Source organism: Podarcis cretensis (genome assembly GCF_951804945.1).
Source record: "Podarcis cretensis genome assembly, chromosome: 13".
Classification (NCBI taxonomy): Eukaryota; Metazoa; Chordata; class Lepidosauria; order Squamata; family Lacertidae; genus Podarcis; species Podarcis cretensis.
Genome location: NC_137182.1, coordinates 44,113,708 through 44,135,505, shown reverse-complemented (window position 1 = coordinate 44,135,505; position 21,798 = coordinate 44,113,708). Strand labels below are relative to the sequence as shown.

Genomic DNA, 21,798 nt, shown 5'->3' with positions numbered 1-21,798 from the left:
CTGATGTTCCTCTTCCTTACCCATTCTATTCTTAGCGACTCTCAGATAGGTCTAACCATTTCTGTAAACATTAATGGAAGAGAAGGGAATGTTACAATAAGGAGTGCTTCACTATCTTACTTAGCCATCTCCTCTTCCTGTAAACTCCATTGTATTCTCACTCTTCTAGCTCACCATCTTTCCACCCCCACCTTGAAAATAGCAAGAGGCAGTTAGCTTTCTGTGACCACTGGACCTGAGCACAAGAGCACTCTTCTCTGCTGTGGATTCCAGCAACTGGTATTCAGAAGCATACTGCCTCCCACCATGGAGGTAGAGTTGGGCCATCATGACCAGTAGCCATTGATGGCATTGTCCTTGATAAATTTGTCTAATCCTTTTTTAAAGCTATCCACATTGGTGACCATTGCTGCTTTCTGAATTACTTTCCTTCATCCCTCCTGAATTATCAATCAGTTTCATTTACTGTGTTTTTATATATGCTGTAAGCTTCACAGAGTCGCTGGGGTGTCCCAGCTGGATGGGTGGGGTAATAATAATAATAATAATAATAATAATAATAATAATAATAATAAATTTCCTGAAATAATTTTCTTTTCACTTTTGATGACCTTGGGGTTCCACTGAGGATGCTGACCCTTCCCTTTCATTTCTCAGTGGTCCTGTTTTCGCTACATCCCTTTTGGTGCCAAGATCACTATTAGACAGGACCACAGATGCTACAGCCATGATATTCCATTATGCAAAGTAAAAAGAACCAGCTAGAGAGCTCATGGGTAGTTTATGAGATTTATTGCTTCAGCATATTGTGATGTTCAGTAATAATGAATTGCACAAATGCACACAAACACACAGACTTTGTAAACCACTTTGAGAGGTTTTTTATGATCAAGTGGTATATAAATAGATATCTCAGTGACTTCTACCCACTACATCATGTTTAGAGTACCAGGTGTAGGAATTCTGGAAGAATTATTAATAGGTGTTCAGCTAGGTGATCACGGTGTGATCTGGAATAATAGTTCTAATTCATCAAATTATTATATTTTGCTTAGCAAGGAATATCACTTCCCTAACCTCATTATTCCAAAAGCATGCTGAGACTGAACCATTCCAGATCAGGCTGTAGCCATCTAGTGGAATGTTCTGTGTTCTGACAGTGGTCAACTAGACACCTATGGTAAAGGTAAAGGTACCCCTGCCCGTACGGGCCAGTCTTGACAGACTCTGGGGTTGTGCGCCCATCTCACTTAAGAGGCCAGGGGCCAGCGCTGTCCGGAGACACTTCCGGGTCACGTGGCCAGCGTGACATCGCTGCTCTTGCCAGAGCCAGAGCCAGAGCCAGAGCCGCACACGGAAACGCCATTTACCTTCCCGCTGGTAAGCGGTCCCTATTTATCTACTTGCACCCGGAGGTGCTTTCGAACTGCTAGGTTGGCAGGCGCTGGGACCGAGCAGCGGGAGCGCACCCCGCCGCAGGGATTCAAACCGCCGACCTTTCGATCGGCAAGCCCTAGGTGCTGAGGCTTTAACCCACAGCGCCACCTGCGTCCCTAGACACCTATGGGAAACCCACAAAAAAGACATGTGTGCAATAGCTCTCTCCTGCTGCCTTTCCCAAGCATATAGAAGTATGTCACCTGTTTCTGGAGGCATTCTATATAGTCTTCAGTGTTCTGGGTGGACAATTACATCCTAATAATGCTGACCAGTAGTCACATTACCCCATCACCAATCTACCCACCAAAGTAATACTTTGCAGAATTTTGCACTTGCCTTTTGGAGAAATCCAATGCATCCTCAACTGGGTTTTTACTCACCTGCAAATCCCAGCAGAAATGTCTTGATGTTTTCTTGATGTTGGAGGAGACCCCTGTCTAGCTCAGAATCAGCGTGAACCTATTTGATCCAGTTTCTTCTTCTGCCTGTGAGTGGTGTGGGGCTGTGAATATCTGTGTGGATGATATAGCTGCTTGAGAAGCAGGATGAAGAGCAAATTAACAGTCAATGGAATGTGTAGGATTAATTGCTCATTCTTTTTGAAAGGAGACTGCTGAAGCTGGTACCTTATCTGCTCCTAGGGAGCTAGTGGAAAAGGTAAAGCTTTGTCACTGTGGCAAATGTTACATGATGTCCCTCAAGGGTGCATGGTGCTGGTTTAAGTTCTGGCTTGTTTCCCTTGGTAAATGGCAAGGGATCAAAGAAGATGGGAAGAGAGAAGGCTGCGATTTTCTACCACTTTCTTGAATTCATGATTTCACCAACTCCACCAATAGAATCATTTCAAACTGTTCCACTCTGGGTGGAAGGAAGGATAGGATTCCAAGTGAATAACAAGATTAGCAAGATTTCTGAGAGGTAGATCTTTGTGTGAATCAAATGGTCCTTGCCTGCAAAATGTACCTAAACAGTTCTCAATCCAGAAATTCACAAGACAGACAATGTAAAAAGCATATTTTTATTACACTGGGGAGAGTGAAAACAAGGTTTCAGTCACAATGGTCTAATCAGTGCAATGCAACACAGTGGTACCTCAGGTTACATATGCTTCAGGTTACATAAGCCTCAGGTTACAAACTCTGCTAACCCAGAAAGAGTACCTCGGGTTAAGAACTTTGCTTCAGGATGAGAACAGAAATCACGTGGCAGTGCAGTGGCAGCGGGAGGCCCCATTAGCTAAAGTGGTGCTTCAGGTTAAGAACAGCTTCACGTTAAGAACAGACCTCAGGAACGAATTAAGTACTTAACCCGAGGTACCACTGTACCTCCATGAGTCCATTTTAATTCTAATATCCTGATACATTTGTACTCCTCAATCTGAAGAATAAAGGGCCCTTTCCAAGTGGAGAAGAAAGTAGTGAACTGTAACACTTAGCTATAGAAACCACAATAAATTAGAATAGATGTCACTGAACTATCTCAGGACTGGAGATGTGTTCCTGAAGCTCTGTGTATGCATGTAAGTTGAAGTCAGAAGTCAGGACCAGGAACTCAGAGTCTTCTGGACTCATAAAACTGCCCTTGCAATTGTTTTGAGTTTCAGGGCTGCAGGAGACCCCTGTCTGAAACCCTGGGTAGCCATAGCCAGCTGGTATAGACAATACTGTGGAGATGGACTAATGGTCTGATTCAATATAAGGTAGGTTCCTGCCTTCCTATGAAGAAGGTGTGGGATAACCAGCCTCATGTAACCAACATGCTTAAGTCTAATTGATGCATGAAGGGGTTAAAACCATAAAATAAGCTGTCCTGCCAGGTTTAACTAGAGTCACTCACCATCACCTTTGTAGGAAAGGTTATCAATCCCCTTGTTCTGCCTTCATTCCACCATGTGAACCCTACTAGTACCAAACTCAGACCACATGGCTTAAACAATATATATACAAATGATTTATATACAAATGATTAAAAAACAATCACCACTTTGAAACCTAAGTTTTAATGCCCATGTTTTCAGACTGCTGTATGGAAAAGCACATGAACCTGACCTTTGAAGCGTTTGTAAGCAAACCATGTGTAACTTAACAAATGTGTGGGCTCTTTCTATGTTGAGGGAAGATGGGAACTTTGGGAGCATCTTAAAAGGGGACATTTTAAAAGTCTAACAGCCTATATTGCCACATTTTACTTTGCTGCATATCTTGTGATTTTAAATCTCTGTTGAGGTTCTCTAACCAATGAGTACTTGCCCCAAACCTAGATGACTGAGGAATACAGAGAGATAAAACACAAGTTGAACAATTTTGTACGTGGTTTACAAAAATTCATTAACAGTAATAAATGTCATTTCAGCACCTTCTAAAACATGGAATTTTAAATGATATCTCCAATGCCAAAATAATAATGACATACGCAACTCAATATTTCAAAACCAAACAGTCCAAATACTTCTATAATAAGTCCGTAAGAACAACTCTACATGTGTATACTTGTGCTGGTGTGATTCAGACGGAACTCCAACAATGGTATTAACATTGTTGTGTGATTCACCTCATGTTCAACATATTGGTAATTACTATAGAATTTTCTGGATACTGCAGGTAATGTAGCTATCATCAGCAGTAGCCATTGATAGCCTTGTCATCCAGGATTTTTTCTAATGCATTTAAGGCATCCAAAGTGGTGGCCATCCCTTGTAGTAGCAAAATCATCATCATCATCAAACCTTTATTGGCATCACTTACAAACATTCAGAATAAATAGGTCAATGCGATCTCATCGCCATTTCAACAGTACAGTCATTTGCCAAAGGGAAGAAGAGGCAAGCAATCTATTTCATCTCTGTGGGACTCCAGCAAGGGCAGGGTCCTGTAGCATACTTTGGTGGCAGAAAATCAAATAGAGGAACTTGGCTACTGTCTTGGTGAGCTGCTGGTCTCTCCCCAGTAATAAGAAGCATATAACCTCTGTCTCTGGTTTCCATGTTGGGATACATAGGTGGTCTAAGAATTGTTGGCGAAGAAGTAGCAAAATCTATTTTTCAATTGGTTGCTGTGTAAAGAAGCACTTCCTTTGCTGATTGACTGGATAATCCCAAGATCTACAATTACAAGAGGAGAGAAAAAATCCACCCTATACACTTTCTCCACATCATGCATAAATGCAACAGGAACAGTAAAATAAACAACTGACAATTTACTGCTCTGTTGTGACAATCAAAATCAGTTGCTAGAGGTGGCTGCCTCAAGCTGCCTAACAGTAGGGCCATCAATGAACCTGCCCAGAAAGCCTTGCTAACAGATTTCCAAGGGCAGCCTTCATCTCCTTGTTCTTCAAAGCATAGATAGTTGGGTTCAGCAAGGGGGTGACAGCCATGTAGAAGACAGAGAGCACTTTATCAATCATGAACCGAGCATATGGACGCAGGTAAATAAACATAATGGGCCCAAAGTACATGGTGACCACAATGAGATGAGAGGTACATGTGGAAGCAGCCTTGGTGCTCCTTTCAGACGCCCCCCGAGAGCGGATTGTGTAGAGAATGAATCCGTAGGAGAGAAGTAAGCCAACAAAAGTCACCAGTGACATAATGCCACTGTTGGTGATCATCATGACTTCCAGGGGGTAGGTGTCAGTGCAGGCCAATGTGATGATTAAGGGGAGGTCACAGAAGAAACTGTCCACCTGATTAGGCCCACAGAAAGGTGCATTAATTATGAAACCCAATTGCACGGTGGCATGGAGGAGCCCACCAGCCCAGGAGGCTAGCACAAGCCCCATGCAATGCCACCGGCTCATAAGTGAAGTATAACGGAGAGGATGGGCGATGGCCACATACCGGTCATAGGCCATGGCTATCAGCAGGAGCATCTCACTGCCTGCAAAGAGATGGAGAAAGAAGATTTGTGCCATGCAGCCATGGAAGGAAATGGCATGGTGTTCGGAAAGAAAATCAAAGAGATTTGGGGTGGAAAAGGAAGACATGCAAAGGTCCAGGAAAGCCAGGTTACCCAGAAGAAAGAACATGGGTGAGTCTGAAAGGTGGTGATCCTTGAAAATTGCTGAGAGGATGAGGATGTTGATGAATAATGTAGCTATGTAGAGGAGAAGGAATAAAACAAATAAGAAGATTTGGACTTCCCAGGTTTCAGAGAGGCCCAGCAGGAGGAACTCAGTCACCATTGTCTGGTTTGTTGACATTCCTTACAGTAGTTGCATATCACTGTGAAAATTTGGAAGGGAGAAAGGAGACAATAATGAGATACTTCTATCACATTCTTAGGTTAAATCAGCAAAGGGTGTGCCTTTGTATCATCTGACATTATTCTTGACTGAGTCCTGGGACTCCTGGCCTAGTGCTTCATGCATTATCACAGGAACATATGTAGGTGACTTATAATGAGTCAGAAGCTCACTTCATCTAGCACACTATTGTCTTCACAAGCGATGGGGAACCTGTAGCTCTTCAGATGTTGGTGTTGTTCACCTCACATCATCATCCCAAAAACTCAGCATGTTAGCTGGGGCTCATTGGAGTTGGAGTCCCCTGCAACCACAGAGACCAACCTTTTAGGATGACAGCAAGCTGTCTTATTTCAAGTCAGATCATTGCTCCTTTTAACTCAGTATAGTCTGTAGTAACTGGCAGTAGTACTTCAGGGTTTTTGACAACGGAGGAATGCTAGAGATTGAACCTGACTTTCTACAGCTGAGCTATGGCCCTTCATCTTATCAGCTCATCTAAAATATACTGCCCTTGTGTCCATAGTTTCATGCATACACCTCAATTCCCTAATTACCCATTTTCCTAAGAAGTAGACCACTTTCCAAAAAAAAAAAAAACAGTGTAAACAGTGGGAACTCACTGGAACTCAGTTCTGGCACCTCTCAGGTGTGTTCCAGAACAATGACAATGGGTGTCATTGCCATTCTAAGAGAAAGAGTGAGTTCATGGTGAGTTCCAGCACCTCTTTTTCTAGAAAAATAGCACTGCCTGGAGCACAATCCTTTTGGGTTCTTTAGATCTGGTTCATCAGAGATTAGGAGATATTCTAAGAAGACGTTACCATTCAGAGAAAACTGTGGAGAAGAAAGCATAAGCTGCATTGTGCCCTCCACAGCTCTTTATTTAGTGGCAGCTCCACCACCAGGGTGTGTGGCAGTGACTACATGTTAGGATTTTAGTTGTCACCCTCCACCTCTTTTTTTAAGGAAATGTGAGCTGGTGAGCTGAAGCCCTGGTCTTTCTCTTCCTCACCCATTCCATGGTTCCTTGCACATGAAGGACTGCTGGAAGTGTAAGTAGAGTTACAACATCCACCATGTTCTCACAGTGGCCCACCAGATTCCTGCGGGAAACCTGTAAGCAGAATCTGAGCACAAGAGCACTCTCCCCTGCTGTGGCTTCCAGCAACTAGTATTCAGAAGCATATTGACTCTGACCATGGAGGCAGACCACAGCCATCATGACTTGCAGTCTCTGATAGCCCTGTCCTCCATGAATGCATTGAATGCTCTTTTAAAGAAGTATTCCAGAAGTACTTTATTTCATCTGTTTCCCATTTCAGCTTCATTGGTGCTTCCCTATTTTATTTGTGGCACTTCTGTTAACCTTGGGGTTCCATTGAGGATGCTGATAAACTCTTCTTCCTCAGCAGCCCTGTTTGGGCTACAGCCCTGTTGGTGCCAAGATCACTATTAGACAGCATTACAGATGTTATGACTATTGTGTTCTGCTGTGCAAAGTAAGAAGAACTAGCTAGGCTGGTCATACCCTAGGAGTTATTGTCTCAGAAAATTGTGATATTCAGTAAGAATGGAATAGACTAGAAGAAAAGAGAATAAAACTTATATTCTCAATGACTTCTATCCATGACACCATGTTCAGAGGCAGAAACAAACTGACAGAATTATTAACAGGTTCAGATGCATTATCATGTCTTATTTTGTTATTCTCCTACAAAAGAGCATCTTGTTAGGCACTGTCAGAAAATGGAGTCCTCATCAAGATTGTCACCTTTTCCAATGTTTCTTTAAATGTTAATTTTCACATTATCTTTGAGTTTTCATACAATGCAAAAGGCACTTTCAGACCTACACAAGAAAATGGGGGATCATTGGAAATCGTATTGAAATAAGTGCTAAACATATGCTATATTTATAATTTTGGAAGTGGATTTTGCGTCATGTGAAAGCTCAAATACAATGTAAAAAATAACAGGGAACTGTTGGGAAAGTGGAATAAACATGCATATACAAGCCACAGTCTGATCTGGAATGGTAACTCTGATTTCTTAAGATCTTATATTTCACTTTACAGGGAACACCAGTTCCCTAACCTCAGGATTCCAACAACATGCTGGGCCCAAACCATTATTGATTAGGCTGTGCCCATATAACTGAGTGCTTTGCCTTCTGACGGCACCTATGGGAAACCCACAAAAAGGACATGAATGTAATAAGCCCTCACCCGCTGCTGTTCCCCAGGAATCAGAGGCATGTCACCCCAGTACTTAATGTAATATATATTCTCCAGTCTTCTAGATGAATGAGTATGTCGTAACAATGCTGTCCAGTTCCCACATTGCCCCATATTCCATCAGTAATTCAACCACCAAAAGGCATGTGGGGTGCTGGAGTTGGAAATGAGTTTAGGTGACAGAAACTGCTGAAGAGCTCCTTGAAGGAGTCTGCAATGTGTCATTCTTCCCAAAGGCACTTGCCTTTGGACAAATCTAACACCCCCTCAAATGGTCTATATCACCCACCTGCAAATCCCAGCAGAGATTCTTTGAAGTTTTCTGGAGCAGCTTCTTCTGTTCAGCTCAGCATCAGCATGGAGCTGTTTGATTCAGTTTTTTCTTCTGCCTATGAGTGGTGTGGGGATGAGTTATCTATGTGGATGTGATCTCTGTTTGAAAGGCAGGCTAAAGAGCAAATCAAGAGACAGTGGTATGTGTGTGTAATTAATTGCTCATTCCCCCCCCCCCAGGGGGCTGCTTTAGTTGGTGCCTTATCTGTTCTTACAGAGCGCGGGGGGGGGGGTTAATACTTTTGTCACTTGCTTTAGTGATTTACGCAGCTGCCCTCAAGGATGCATTGTGCATTGGTTTGACTTCAGGTCTGGTTTTCTGGGTAGATGGTAAGAGATAAAAAGGGGGGATAATTAGGGGTGTGATTTTCTTTCCCTGTCCCAAATGTGTGTGATTCTACCACCTATCCCAATGGAATGATATCCACCTCTAATTAGGGGAGGAGCTTCTTTTTCATTAATGCTAATGCCCCTATAGGAACACCATCAATTTCTATATCCTCGAGTGTTGACCACTGGTTTCACTTACCTGATGACATTGATTTGTCTTGAGAGACAATGGAAGAGTGTGACATCTGGGCTAAAGTCAATCAATCAGAGGCATTGTGTGGTACGGAGCTCGGGGGTGGCTTCTCTGGCCTCAGATTTCTGAGGGGGTGCATCCCAGTGGCCCTACATAAGGCTCCCTTGCCAAGGCTCCCTTCCAGAACCACAGGGAGATGAGCTGTGCATGGGCTGGGCCTTCAGGTCTGTGCTGGCGCTGCTTCCCCCTCATGGCTGGTGATGGGAGGCCTCCTACTTGACAAGGAGGTTAGGAGGACTCCTGGCTCTTCCACTTCTGCACCGGCAAGATCACTCAAGAAGACACGTTAAATTCTTCTCACCCATTCTCTTTCCTCTTCCTCTCTTTCCTTCCCTCCCTCCAGCCCCACCATTGTCTCTTTCTTGTTTTCCTTTGATCACTGCCTTCTTGGTCACAATCACCTCTCAGTCAAGACAAGACAAGCCTGCTGGCTAAATTAGTTGTGGGTAGCCAATCAGTCTTCAATTCTTAGTGAGCTAGGGACTTGTTACCCACTGCATGTGAAGACATCTGCAGATTGAGCAGATGAGAGCAATAATGGGTCCAGCGGTCAAGAAGGCAGTTTCTAAATTTGCTGTAGAGGGAAATAAGGGGCAGACCTGGGGAAGGTAGCCCACCCAGGAGGGGGTGGAAGGTTTACAGGATTTTCAGTAGACAACAAGATCATCAATAAGATTTTTGTTTATACTTTCCCCCGTCTATTTTATTTTTCTGTTTCCAAATTTTACACATATAAATAATAAAACATGACGTGATTGACAAAAAATGGGTCACCGTGCAGGTAAAAAATAAATTATAGTACATAATAATGACGTGATTACAGTAAAGCAGTACAATGGATTTTTCAGTAAATCAATTTGGTAAACACAGAACAATAGGAGTGAGCTAACGAGTATTGCCTGCGTATCTATGCCATATTGCAATATATGTTGTTTTATTTGAATATTTAATCAGTATAAACATTATCTTTTTTTCCTGTCTCCTTGCCACTTTCCTTTTGGCTGTTTGCCAGAGTATATTATACCAGTGGTCAATCTTAATTAACTGAAAGGTTTTCCAAGTTTTGGCTACTAACATTTTCTTGTAGCTTCAGTTTAAATTTGTATATTTGTAAGAAATGAACTTAACTGATATGCTAACAGCCATGAGATTCAATGATTTTCTAAACGTTCCTGCATCTCTGCTACTGCAAGAAGCCGTCTCTTGCTGTAATAATTTTCAAATAATATAACTGGTGTTCTTTCCATACATTCCCATTATATGCATTTATTTTGAAGTAAAGGATGACATTGTATCAGAATTATAGGTGACAGTCTGGGGTCAAAACCTTTTGTCCATTTCCCCCCATATTCTAAATGATTTGAGTGCATGGGGGTTAGTAATTCATCTTAATGATCAAAGCTTCTTTTTCATTAGTGCTAATGCCCCTATAGGAATGCCATCAATTTCTACATCCTCCAGTGTTGACCACTGGTTTCTTTTACTTGATGACATCAATTCCATCATATGGCTAAGTTGGCTTGCTTCCTGAAAGCTACTTAAATTAGGAAGGCCCCAACTGCCAAGCAATGAATGGAGATATAATAAATATTTTTTATACATGATCAGTGTGATTGAAATATAAACTTATTAAGTTTTTTATGCCATTTGTTCAGATGAACTGTTGGTATTCAAAGTGGCAGCATCCTGGAACAAAAAAAAATATGAGTAATCAATCATGTATAATCATAATTTTAGATGTGGATAGTCTGTCCAAAATGGAAAGTCTTATTTTTTTCTGATGTATTATATCCATATTTATACCTTTCCAAACCATTCTCTAATTAGACCACAACAAGTTGTTGAAATTATGGGTAATTGGTACCCCCAGATACCTAGAACGTTTCCTAGTGAATGGGTCCAGGAGCACCAACAAGTTATGTCACTGCTCCTTCAGAGGGAGAGTAACCCCCCCCCCAAAAAATGAAGCAGTCTCCCATCCATCCTGTCTAGGGAACCACCTACTAACAGTACCTCTGTCTTATCTGGATTGACGTTCAGCTTTTTGGCTCTCATTCAGCCTATTACCAAAGCCAGACACTGGTCTAGCACATCAACTGCCACACCTGTAGATGTAAAGGAGAATAGAATATTTATTAAAACGTCAATAAATACTGATTGGATTAAAAACAATATTCAGGACCTCCTGATAAGATGATATATGCCAGATGCCCTGGCATAGTAAATAAGGGGTGTGATGGTCTTTCTGGTATCCTGGTCCCCAAGCTGCATAGGTCTTTGCATATCAGTGGCTGGTCAAGTTATTTTGGTAGCTGAGGTAGACAATCAAATAAATCCTAGGGTGACACACAGCACCCCATTTGACCTGGGGCTACCCAGAGAACATCTGGTCTACATCCAGGCCCAAATCAGTTTAGGGGTGGGGTGGAGCTAATGTTGAATGAGGTTTCTTAAAAAGACTTTTAAAAACTTAGCTTCCCCACCCATCAACTATGTGCTGTGTAAGGAAGCACTTCATTTTCAGCTCCACTGTATGAGCCCGGGTTCTAGAATAAGGAGAAAAGGAGAAAAAACCTGTCTCTAACCGCTTTCTCCACCCCATGTATAAATGCAAGAAGATCAGTAAATTAAATTTGTTGCTCTTTCGTGACACCCAAATTCAATTTCAAGAGGTGGCAGCCTTATGCTGCCTAGTGGTAGGTTCATCCCTAAGTGGAGACCAGTCCAGAAATATTTGCCAACCGACTGCCAACGACAGCCTTCATCTCTTTGTTTTTTAATGCATAGATAATAATTGGGTTCTCCACACTGTGAGCAGTAAATGAAATAACTATTGATTTTGTCTCGTTTGTGACAACCAAAATAAGCTGCCCAAGGTGGCCATCTCATGCTGACTAATGATAGGGCTGGCCTTGAGTGGAAACCTTCCCAGAAAGCCTTGCCAGCAGGCTTCCCATAGCAACCTTCATCTCCTTGTTCTTCAAAGCATAGATAGTTGGGTTCAGCAAGGGGGTGAAACAGGTGTAGAAGATGCAGAGCACTTTATCAGCCATGAATTGACTGTATGGCTGCAGGTAAATAAAAATACAGGGCCCAAAGTACATGGTGATCACAATGAGGTGAGAGGTACATGTGGAAGCAGTCTTTGTGGTCCTTTTAGAGTGGGGCATGGAGCAGATGGTATGAAGAATGAATCCATACGAGAGAAGCAGAGCAACGAAAGATACCAGTGACAAAATGCCACTGTTGGTGACCATCATGACCTCCAGGGGGTAGGTGTCAGTGCAAGCCAACTTGATGACAAAGGGGAGGTCACAGAAGAAATTGTGCACAAGATTGGGCCCGCAGAAAGGTGCCTTAATTGTAAAAACCAATTGCACAGTGGTGTGGAGGAGCCCACCAGTCCAGCAGGCTAGCACAAGCCCCATGCAATGCCGCCGATTCATGAGTGTGGCATAATGGAGAGGATGGGAGATGGCCACGTACCGGTCAATTGCCATGGCTACCAGCAGGAGCATCTCACTGCCTCCAAAGAGATGAAGAAAAAAGATTTGTGCCATGCAGCCATGGAAGGAAATGACATGGTGTTGGGCAAGGAAATCAAAGAGAGATCTTGGAGTGGCAAAGGAGGACAGGCAGAGGTCCAGGAAAGCCAAATGGCCCAGGAGAAAGAACATGGGTGAGTCTGAAAGATGGCGACATCTGAAAATAGCTGAGAGGGTGAGAATGTTGATGAACAAAGTAGCCATGCAGAGGAGGAGGAAGAAGACAAAGAAGACCAATTGGACCTCCCAAGTTTCAGAGAGGCCCAGCAGGACAAACTCAGTCACCATTGTCTGGTTTCCCCATGCCATTGTCTTCTGCAAATCACTGTAAAAACTGGAAAGGGAGAAAAAGGTGGTAATGAGATACTTCCATTATAGCCTTAGCAAAGGGTATAGCTATGTGTCAGCTGCCATTACAGTGGTACCTCAGGTTAAGAACGTAATTCATTCTGGAGGTCCGTTCTTAACCTGAAACTGTTCTTAACCTGAGGTACCACTTTAGCTAATGGGGCCTCCTGCTGCTACCGTGCCACTGCCACGCAATTTCTGTTCTCATCCTGAAGCAAAGTTCTTAACCCGAGGTACTATTTCTGGGTTTGCAGAGTTTGTAACCTGAAGCGTCTGTAATCTGAAGTGTCTGTAATCTGAGGTACCACTGTATTCTTGACTGGGTCCTGGGACCCCAGTCCTAATTGTTCATACATTAGTCATAGGAAGATGGCATATACTAAGTCCATTCCTCTATCCAACTCAGTATTATCTGCACCAGGAGTTGAGAACCTGTGGCCCTACAGAGTCCAGCTCCTTGCCTGTGACCATTGTCCAAGCTAGCTGGGGCTGATGGGAGCTCAACAGATATCTGAAGGGCTGTAGTGCACACACACACCTCTTTTAGGGAAACAGCAAGCTGCCTTATATTGAGTCAGACTATTAGTTCATATAGCTCAGTATAGTTTAGACTGACTGGCAGTGGTTTTTCAGAGTTTTAGAGAATAAAATTCACACTCCTACTTGGACTGAACCTGGGACCTTCTAAATGGAAAGCAGATGCTCTACTAGTGGGCTATGAGCCTTCCCCATCAATGCAGCTCCTCTAAAATATATTGTCCTTCTTCAACACACACACACACACACACACACACACACACACACACACACACACACACACCATCTTTCCAACTATCTATCTTCCTAAGAAGCAGACCACTTTCCAAAATACAATCTAAATTTGTGGAATATCTAAAGAACTACCCATTTGGGTACTCCAGTTCTGCTGCAGAAGGAGATTCCAAGGAGAATTTACCACAGAGAAGAGCCCATGGAGAAGAAAGAAGTAGCTGCCTTGTGCCCTTACACAGTGGTTTCATTTAGCATCAGCTCCACCGGCAGGGTGTTTGACTGAGACTGCATCACAGGACTGTGCACACACACACAAAGGTGGATATGATAGATCCATTGTCTATCTTCATTACTGAAGTGTATCCACTTCTTTTTTGTTGTGCAAAGACTTAACTTAATATTGTGTGTTGCTCTGATTGAATTATTAATAGGCCAGATGCATTAGCTTCCCCTATTTTGTGATTCCTTTCCAAAGTAACATCTGGTTAGTCACCATCAAGAAGACAGCTTGATGTCACAAGCTGAAATCACACTACAGTTTATTCCATTTCCCCATTTCACAAACTGTTAATTTCTGCATCCACATGATGCAAATATCACTTCCAGAACTATAGTGCCATTTAGTCCTAGTTTCCACGTTTTTCCTTTCCAGGAAAAAAAAAATCATTTGCAACTAATATGGAAATGAGCATTAAATATTCACTATATTCCTCTATAGTTCTTGAAGTGGCTTTTATGTCATGTGAAAGCTCTACTTACATGCAGAAATGAACAGAGAAACATCAGGAAAATGGAATAAACTGCCATGGGTATGTAGCTGCTGTCTGATGTAGAATGACAGTTCTAATTTCTCACATGTAATACGAGTGCAGTAAACCTCTCCCACAGCTGTTCCCCAGGATTTAGAATCATGGAATCATAGAATCATAGAGTTGGAAGAGACCACAAGGGCCATCGAGTCCAACCCCCTGCCAAGCAGGAAACACCATCAGAGCACTCCTGACATATGGTTGTCAAGCCTCTGCTTAAAGACCTCCAAAGAAGGAGACTCCACCACACTCCTTGGCAGCAAATTCCACTGTCAAACAGCTCTTACTGTCAGGAAGTTCTTCCTAATGTTTAGGTGGAATCTTCTTTCTTGTAGTTTGGAACCATTGCTCCGTGTCCGCTTCTCTGGAGCAGCAGAAAACAACCTTTCTCCCTCTTCTATGTGACATCCTTTTATATATTTGAACATGGCTATCATATCACCCCTTAACCTTCTCTTCTCCAGGCTAAACATGCCCAGCTCCCTTAGCCGTTCCTCATAAGGCATCATTTCCAGGCCTTTGACCATTTTGGTTGCCCTCCTCTGGATATGATGAGACCCATCATATCAGAAACTGGGTATAGTATGTAGTCTTCAGTGTTCTGGGTGGACAATTACACGATAATAATGCTGACCAATCCTCACACTACTCAGCAATCTATCCACCAAAAGGCATTTGGAGTGCTGGAGTTAGAGAATGGGAAAGAGAAGATTAGTTGATGGAAATGGCTAGAGAGCTCCTTGGAGATGTTTGCAATATGTCATTCTACCCATTGTTTCGCACCTGCCTTCTGGAAAAATGCAATACATCCTCAAGTGGTTTCTCACCCACCTCCAAAATCCAACAGAAATTCCCTGAGGTTGCTACAGCAACTTCTTCTGTCCTGATCAGCATCAGCATGGAGGTGCTTGATCCAGTTCCTTCTTCTGCCTGTGACTGGTGTGGGGATGACAATATCTATGTGGATGATATATCTGCTTGACTGCATTTGTTGGTGTGTTATCTGCTCCAATGGTGCTAGAGAAGAAAACAATACTTTGTCACTTAGGGATGTGATACACAACTGTCCTCAGGGGTGCATTGCTTATTGGTTTGACTTCTCATTTGGTTTCTTGGGTAGGTGGCAAGGGATCAAAAACAGGGTAATCTCCAAACTGTGCATGTGCACTCAACCAGTTGAATGATCTCCAATTCTATTAATCTTCAAAGAAGGAAGGAAGGTTGTATATGATATTAATATTATCAAGACATTTTGTGGCTATATCATTAACCAGGTGCTCAGGTGATCTGGGAGGGACACGGGTGGCGCTGTGGGTTAAACCACAGAGCCTAGGACTTGCTGATTGGAAGGTCGGCGGTTCAAATCCCCACGACGGGGTGAGCTCCCTTTGGTCCCTGCTCCTGTCAACCTAGCAGTTTGAAAGCATGTCAAAGTGCAAGTAGATAAATAGGTATCGCTCTGGTGGGAAGGTAAACGGCGTTTCCGTGTGCAGTTCTGGTTCGCCAGAAGCAACTTAGTCATGCTGGCCACATGACCCGGAAGCTGTAGGCCGGCTCCCTCGGCCAATAAAGCAAGATGGGCGCCGCAACCCCAGAGTCGGTCACAACTGAACCTAATGGTCAGGGGTCCCTTTACCTTTTACAGGTGATCTGGCAACCCTGTTACATATGTCGTTAGGAACATGCATGTACCCATGCACCCAAAACACAGACCTCTGAGTGGTAGATCAAATGTTCACTGCTCTGAAAATGTCCCTAGCCTTAAACCATTTGGTCTATGGGGCTATGGCGAAATGGGAAATCATTGTTGCCCTTCTATTAAATCTATATCAACAAATACTGGACCACTACATTTAAATGATTCCATGTTCTGCCTCCAGAATCTTAGCTTGAAGATCTATGTAGATCAGAGTTTTGTTTACCCAAGAGTACGGTTATTTTTGAAGGAGATAAAAAGGTGTAATCCCAGATCCACACGTCTATAAGCCCTGTGACAGCCATTTGACTTTCCAATGTCATTTTGATGCTTTGTAATAATATGCCAATTTATCTTTAACCTTAATGGGGATTCTGGCTACATACACACTATACCTTTAAAGTACATTCAAAGCACATTGTTTCCCACAAATAATTTGGGGCACTGTTACTCCTCACAGTTATAGCTCTCAGTAACCTACTCACTGTTCTACAGGGCACATTATTATTTGAGGGGAGAAATGTGCTTTAAATGTACTTAAAAAAAATATATATGGTGCACATATCCTCAGTGACCAGCTTGTAACTGTTATGGAAAAATTAATGAAATATCACTTTTACCAGTAAAACCTGAGCTGAAAACAGAGAGCAATACAACAGCCATGTTTAACCCCTAGTGAGCATTGAGACTCCTCCAGCCACATAGCAGGAAATCCTTCCTGAGTTTCCCCTCTGGATTAACAAGTATTGATAACTATTTCCACAGACTTGCCCAAAGAGCAGCTATCTCTGTATGAATGAAACAGGTTCTTGATAATGGATTCTGGAGTCAATGTATTCACTATTTCAAAGGGTATCTCAAACTGGTTTGGAAAAGGCAAATAGCAGGCATTGCAGGCATCTTGATTAACAGACTCTTAAATATGCTGGAGAAACATGAACTCTGAGCATGACCTGATTTACAGGTACAACCCGTTTTGTGCCATTTAAAGCTGCCATTTGGGGGGTAGCTTTTCTGTTACAAGGGTGGGTACTATCTGAGGGTTAAAAAATTGTAACATGCTTTTGTTCTGGGCTCTTCATCTCCTTGCATGGACAGTGGGAGACTGCTTTCAAACAGAACAAAAATGATCAACAGCTTGCCTTGCTTTCTTTGTTTTCCCATTGAGTTTCCCCTCTGGATTAACAAGTATTGATAACTATTTCCACAGACTTGCCCAAAGAGCAGCTATCTCTGTATGAATGAAACAGGTTCTTGATAATGGATTCTGGAGTCAATGTATTCACTATTTCAAAGGGTATCTCAAACTGGTTTGGAAAAGGCAAATAGCAGGCATTGCAGGCATCTTGATTAACAGACTCTTAAATATGCTGGAGAAACATGAACTCTGAGCATGACCTGATTTACAGGTACAACCCTTTTTGTGCCATTTAAAGCTGCCATTTGAGGGGTAGCTTTTCTGTTACAAGGGTGGAAAGGTCGGCGGTTCGAATCCCTGCGGCGGGGTGCGCTCCCGCTGCTCGGTCCCAGTGCCTGCCAACCTAGCAGTTCGAAAGCACCTCCGGGTGCAAGTAGATAAATAGGGACCGCTTACCGGCGGGAAGGTAAACGGCGTTTCCGTGTGCGGCTCTGGCTCTGGCCAGAGCAGCGATGTCACGCTGGCCACGTGACCCGGAAGTGTCTCCGGACAGCGCTGGCCCCTGGCCTCTTAAGTGAGATGGGCGCACAACCCCAGAGTCTGTCAAGACTGGCCCGTACGGGCAGGGGTACCTTTACCTTTACCTTTTTAACATAGCTGAAGTGCACTGCAACAGCCCTGCCTTGTGGCAAAACTGTGGGCCCAAGATCTTGCTCATATCACACCTCTGTGGCAGCATGGGCTTACACATGAGTTAACACATAATGTATGTGTGATCAGGGATGTGTGAGTGAGGACAAAATGCTTTTGATTGTTGAAGATCTAGCCCTGAAACCTGAGAAAATAATAACTAACATCTGAACATTGTGAGGAAGGAAAGAAAAAAGAACGAATTCCTTATTCTTCCTCTGGGGTAAAGGGCAGTGAAAAGGGTCACATTCTTTTCCTCTTTAGGAAGAACAAAATACTTCCCTGCTCATCTAAAGGCCATGGCACACAGACACTGGAAGCTGCCATATTAAGAGCTCCAGAGACTCGAAGCAGAGACACCCAAGCTATCACTCTTAAGGGAGCTCATTAAAAAGTTTGCATTGTGCATCAGAGAGAGAGAGAGTGCGGGTGACCTCTGGGATGGGAATGGAAAAGGTGAAGCAGTAGGCCTTGATCTGGGCGCTAGTCCAACAACCATTTATCCAAGGAATAAGGCAGGAGAGCATGTCCATGGAGAAAAATTTTCAACCATTTGTGCACTGTTTCAACTAGCCATGCATTATTTCAGGATATTCCATTCTTTCCCCTTTCCACTCAAAAAGGAATTTAAAATCCCTTGGCTGGTGAACATGCTCAGTACTTATTCAGCAGGGTTTATTTTTTTATTATTATTATTATTTTTTGGAGGGGGGAGCTGCCTTCCCCTAAGGTTGTTTTGCATTTTATAGTTGTACTTTTGCAAACGTGGCGGTTCTCCCAGCCTGATGATGATGATGTAAAAACTAGAATTAAACTTGAACGCAAAGCTCACATTTCTTCAGGTTTATAGTACATACTGTAGCTTCCTGGGAGCTCTAGTTCCACCTCACAGATCTACAGTTCCTATCATCCATAACAAACTACAGTTCTCAGGATTCTTTGGGGGAAGTCATGTGCTGTAGATGTGTGCTGAATGTGCTTTAAATGTATGGTCTGAATCTATCTACTCAGTTTGGGTTGCCATGTGTCCTCTTTTTCCAGGCCATGTCCTCTTTTGTAGGGGTAAAGTTTCTGTCTGGATGGATTTTTTAAATTTGCAAAAATGTCTTTGGCTATAATTTCTGGATGAGACATAGACTTAACTGGTACCTGAAGACTTGCTTTCTTCTTCTCTTCTCCTGCCCCCCTCAGCAATGTATCACAGCTTCTATAGCCTACATATAGCAGAAGCATTTAAAATAAGAGTTGTTCTAGAGTCCTCTTCTTTGCTCTTCAATATATGTATTGTTAATCTACTGTCGTCTCTGGAATTCACTAAGCAAAGGGTGTGGAAGAAATCTAATGAATAATGATTAAGTGCAAGGAAGCATAAGAATAAAAGCAATTATTGCAATGCTATGCCATAGTTATCTTTCACTTGTCTGGAAATTTTGATTTTTTTTTTTCCAGCAGTTTCCACATAGCAACTTTGATCTCCCTGTTCCTCAGTGTGTAGATCATGGGGTTCATCACAGGGAAGATCACAGTGTGGAAAAAGGCCACCACCTTGTCAAACGGGTGGTCCTGGAAAGGACGACAATAGATATATATAGCTGGGCCAAACATAATGAAGATAATGATGATGTGGGTCATGCATGTAGAGGAGGCTTTGTTCTTCCCTTGGCTTGAGCCCTTCCTCAGCTTGACAAGGAGGGCCACATATGAAATGAGGAGGAGGATGAAACATCCAGTAGTGACCAGACCACTGTTAACAAACATGACAAACTCTAATGTATTAGTGTTGGTGCAAGCCAGCTTGATGATCTGGGTTATGTCACAAAAGAAGTTGTCCAACTCATTGGGGCCACAAAAAGGCAGTGGGGCAATGAAAATGACCTGGATCATGGAGTGTATGAAACCTGCAGCCCATGCACACACCAGCATAGCCCAGCAAACCACCCTGGTCACCACAGTGACATCGTGCATTGGGTGGCAGATGGCCACATAGCGATCCACAGCCATGGAAATAAGGAGAATGGTCTCTGCCCCACCGAGGAAATGAATGAAAAAAAGCTGAGCCATGCAGTCTCTGTAGGAGATGGTTCTGCAGCCAGCCAAGAAGTTGGCTATGATCTTCGGAGTTGTGACACAGCTGTAGCAGATGTCCATGAAGGCCAGGTTGGCCAAGAAGAAAAACATGGGGGATCCCAAATGGGGGTCATGCCTAATTGTCATAATGATGAGGACATTTCCAGGTAGGATGATGGCATAGAAGAGCAGGAGTAGGGTACAGAGAAACAGTTGCACCAACCAGATCTCTGATATTTCCTGGAGAACAAACTCGACCACTACTGTATGAGTCCCATTTTCCATCCTTGCAGATTATAGCCTTGAAGTGGAACAATGATGAAGACATTAAATAGAAAACAATCACAGCATTCCCTCCCCCTCACTTGTATGCATTCCTCTCCATGCAGCCAGTTAGTAGGCTGGCCAAGAAAAGATGAACCTTCTAAGTTATGTCTGGATCAACTCAATTTTGCACAGAGAAGTGTAGATGTTGTGGCACATCTCTGTGGGATGCCATTTATTGAAAAGGAAGGGGTGAGTTGGCAGATAAGGAGACCTGTACAATCTGTTTTAGAACTTCCAAAATCTTATGCTTCTTATAACTCCAGAACATATTTTAAAAATGGAGAGAGTTTGGATCGTTAGATCAGGGTTAGGCAACTTGTGGGTCTCCATATGTTGTTAGTCTACAACTTCCATCAGCCATGTTGTCAGTGAAGGACAGGAGTTGTAGTTCAGTAACATCAGGAAGAGTGAAGGTTAACTAATGTGGGATCCATAAACTATATGCTCTTTCCATCTGTTGGTAAAATTTATTCTCCTCTCTGCAAATGAGCCCTCACCTTCCTCAAAGCTCCATAAGTGCCCTTAATTCTTAAACCTGATCATGTTTGTGTATTGCCAAACAACACTATTTATATAAATCAGCAAGTGATGGCAGCAAGACACTAGTAACACAGACAAAACCATAAATTAACATAGACAAAACCATAAAGTTGCCACCCACTTCAGACGTTCCCACTTCTCTCAAGGTCTAGATGTGGTAATGAAAGAGTGTGTTCCTTGGCCTTACTCACAGGTACTCCCGTGGTGCGGTTGATTATACTTTTGTGTGCTCCACCCAGGTGCAAAAGTTGAGAGTGTTGCAAGTTATACCATTCCAGCAAGTGCCAGCAAGAAGTGCTAATCAATTCCCCCCAAAATTGGGTGTGTTGCAGTACTCCAAGCAGCAGGGAGCAGGAAAAAGGCTCATGTCGATCCATTTGGTCTCTGCAGCTTTAGCTCATAAATACAGCAGGTTAGGATCACTCTTATGTTATTCCAGCACCCATCTGTGATTCCTGTCCACAGAAATGGCAAAGCAAGAGGCAAGCTCTTAGTGGAATTCAAACCTTCTTAGTAGTGATTTCAGCCAGAAACAAGTGTGTTATTTCAGTCAATAGGAACTACAGCACAAGGATCTCTATGGCATAACTTAGCAAATCTAGCATTTGAAACAAGGACAGTTCAGCTCTTAGACACCCTGCATCAATACAACCTAACAACAGCCAATGGGCTCCTCATTATAAGGGAAGAAAATGATCCCTAGTTTCCTTCCTGATCAGATCTTCACTCTTGTATGCTTATGCTCTGGGTAACCTAGAAATGGATAGATCTGTTGATTTTTCTTTCTCTGATGCTTATTTCCCCAGTATTAAATTCATTCCCCCAATTTCCACACCAGTATGCGAACTCTCCTTAAAAAAAGGACATTTTACACATTTTTCTATGTATTTCTCCCACTTTTCATATTTATGCAAGTATTCCCCCCCCCCCCAATATCTATGCTTTCTTTTGTTTAAAAATGAGGTGCCAATACTCATATACTGTATGGGTGAAAGTGTTGTGGGTGCTTGTCCAGAAAGTCCTTGTCCAGAAG

The 21,798-nt window shown here is 42.9% G+C and overlaps 3 protein-coding genes across 3 annotated transcripts in view; all 3 read right to left on the bottom strand.

Annotated features, from left to right (window-relative positions):
- Positions 1-21,798, bottom strand: part of LOC307201976 (vomeronasal type-2 receptor 26-like) — a 237,745-nt gene that overhangs the window by 30,783 nt on the left and 185,164 nt on the right. The window lies entirely within an intron of this gene.
- Positions 4,708-12,667, bottom strand: LOC307200467 (olfactory receptor 4K3-like; the record flags this gene model as incomplete). The annotated part of the gene is made up of 2 exons (XM_079949007.1): positions 4,708-5,204; positions 12,235-12,667. The coding sequence occupies 2 exons, from the start codon at positions 12,665-12,667 to the stop codon at positions 4,708-4,710; spliced, it is 930 nt and encodes a 309-aa protein (XP_079805133.1).
- On the bottom strand, positions 19,245-20,183 carry LOC307202029 (olfactory receptor 4N2-like; the record flags this gene model as incomplete). Its single annotated transcript, XM_079951649.1, has 1 exon — positions 19,245-20,183. One exon carries the CDS (start codon positions 20,181-20,183, stop codon positions 19,245-19,247), a length of 939 nt encoding a protein of 312 aa, XP_079807775.1.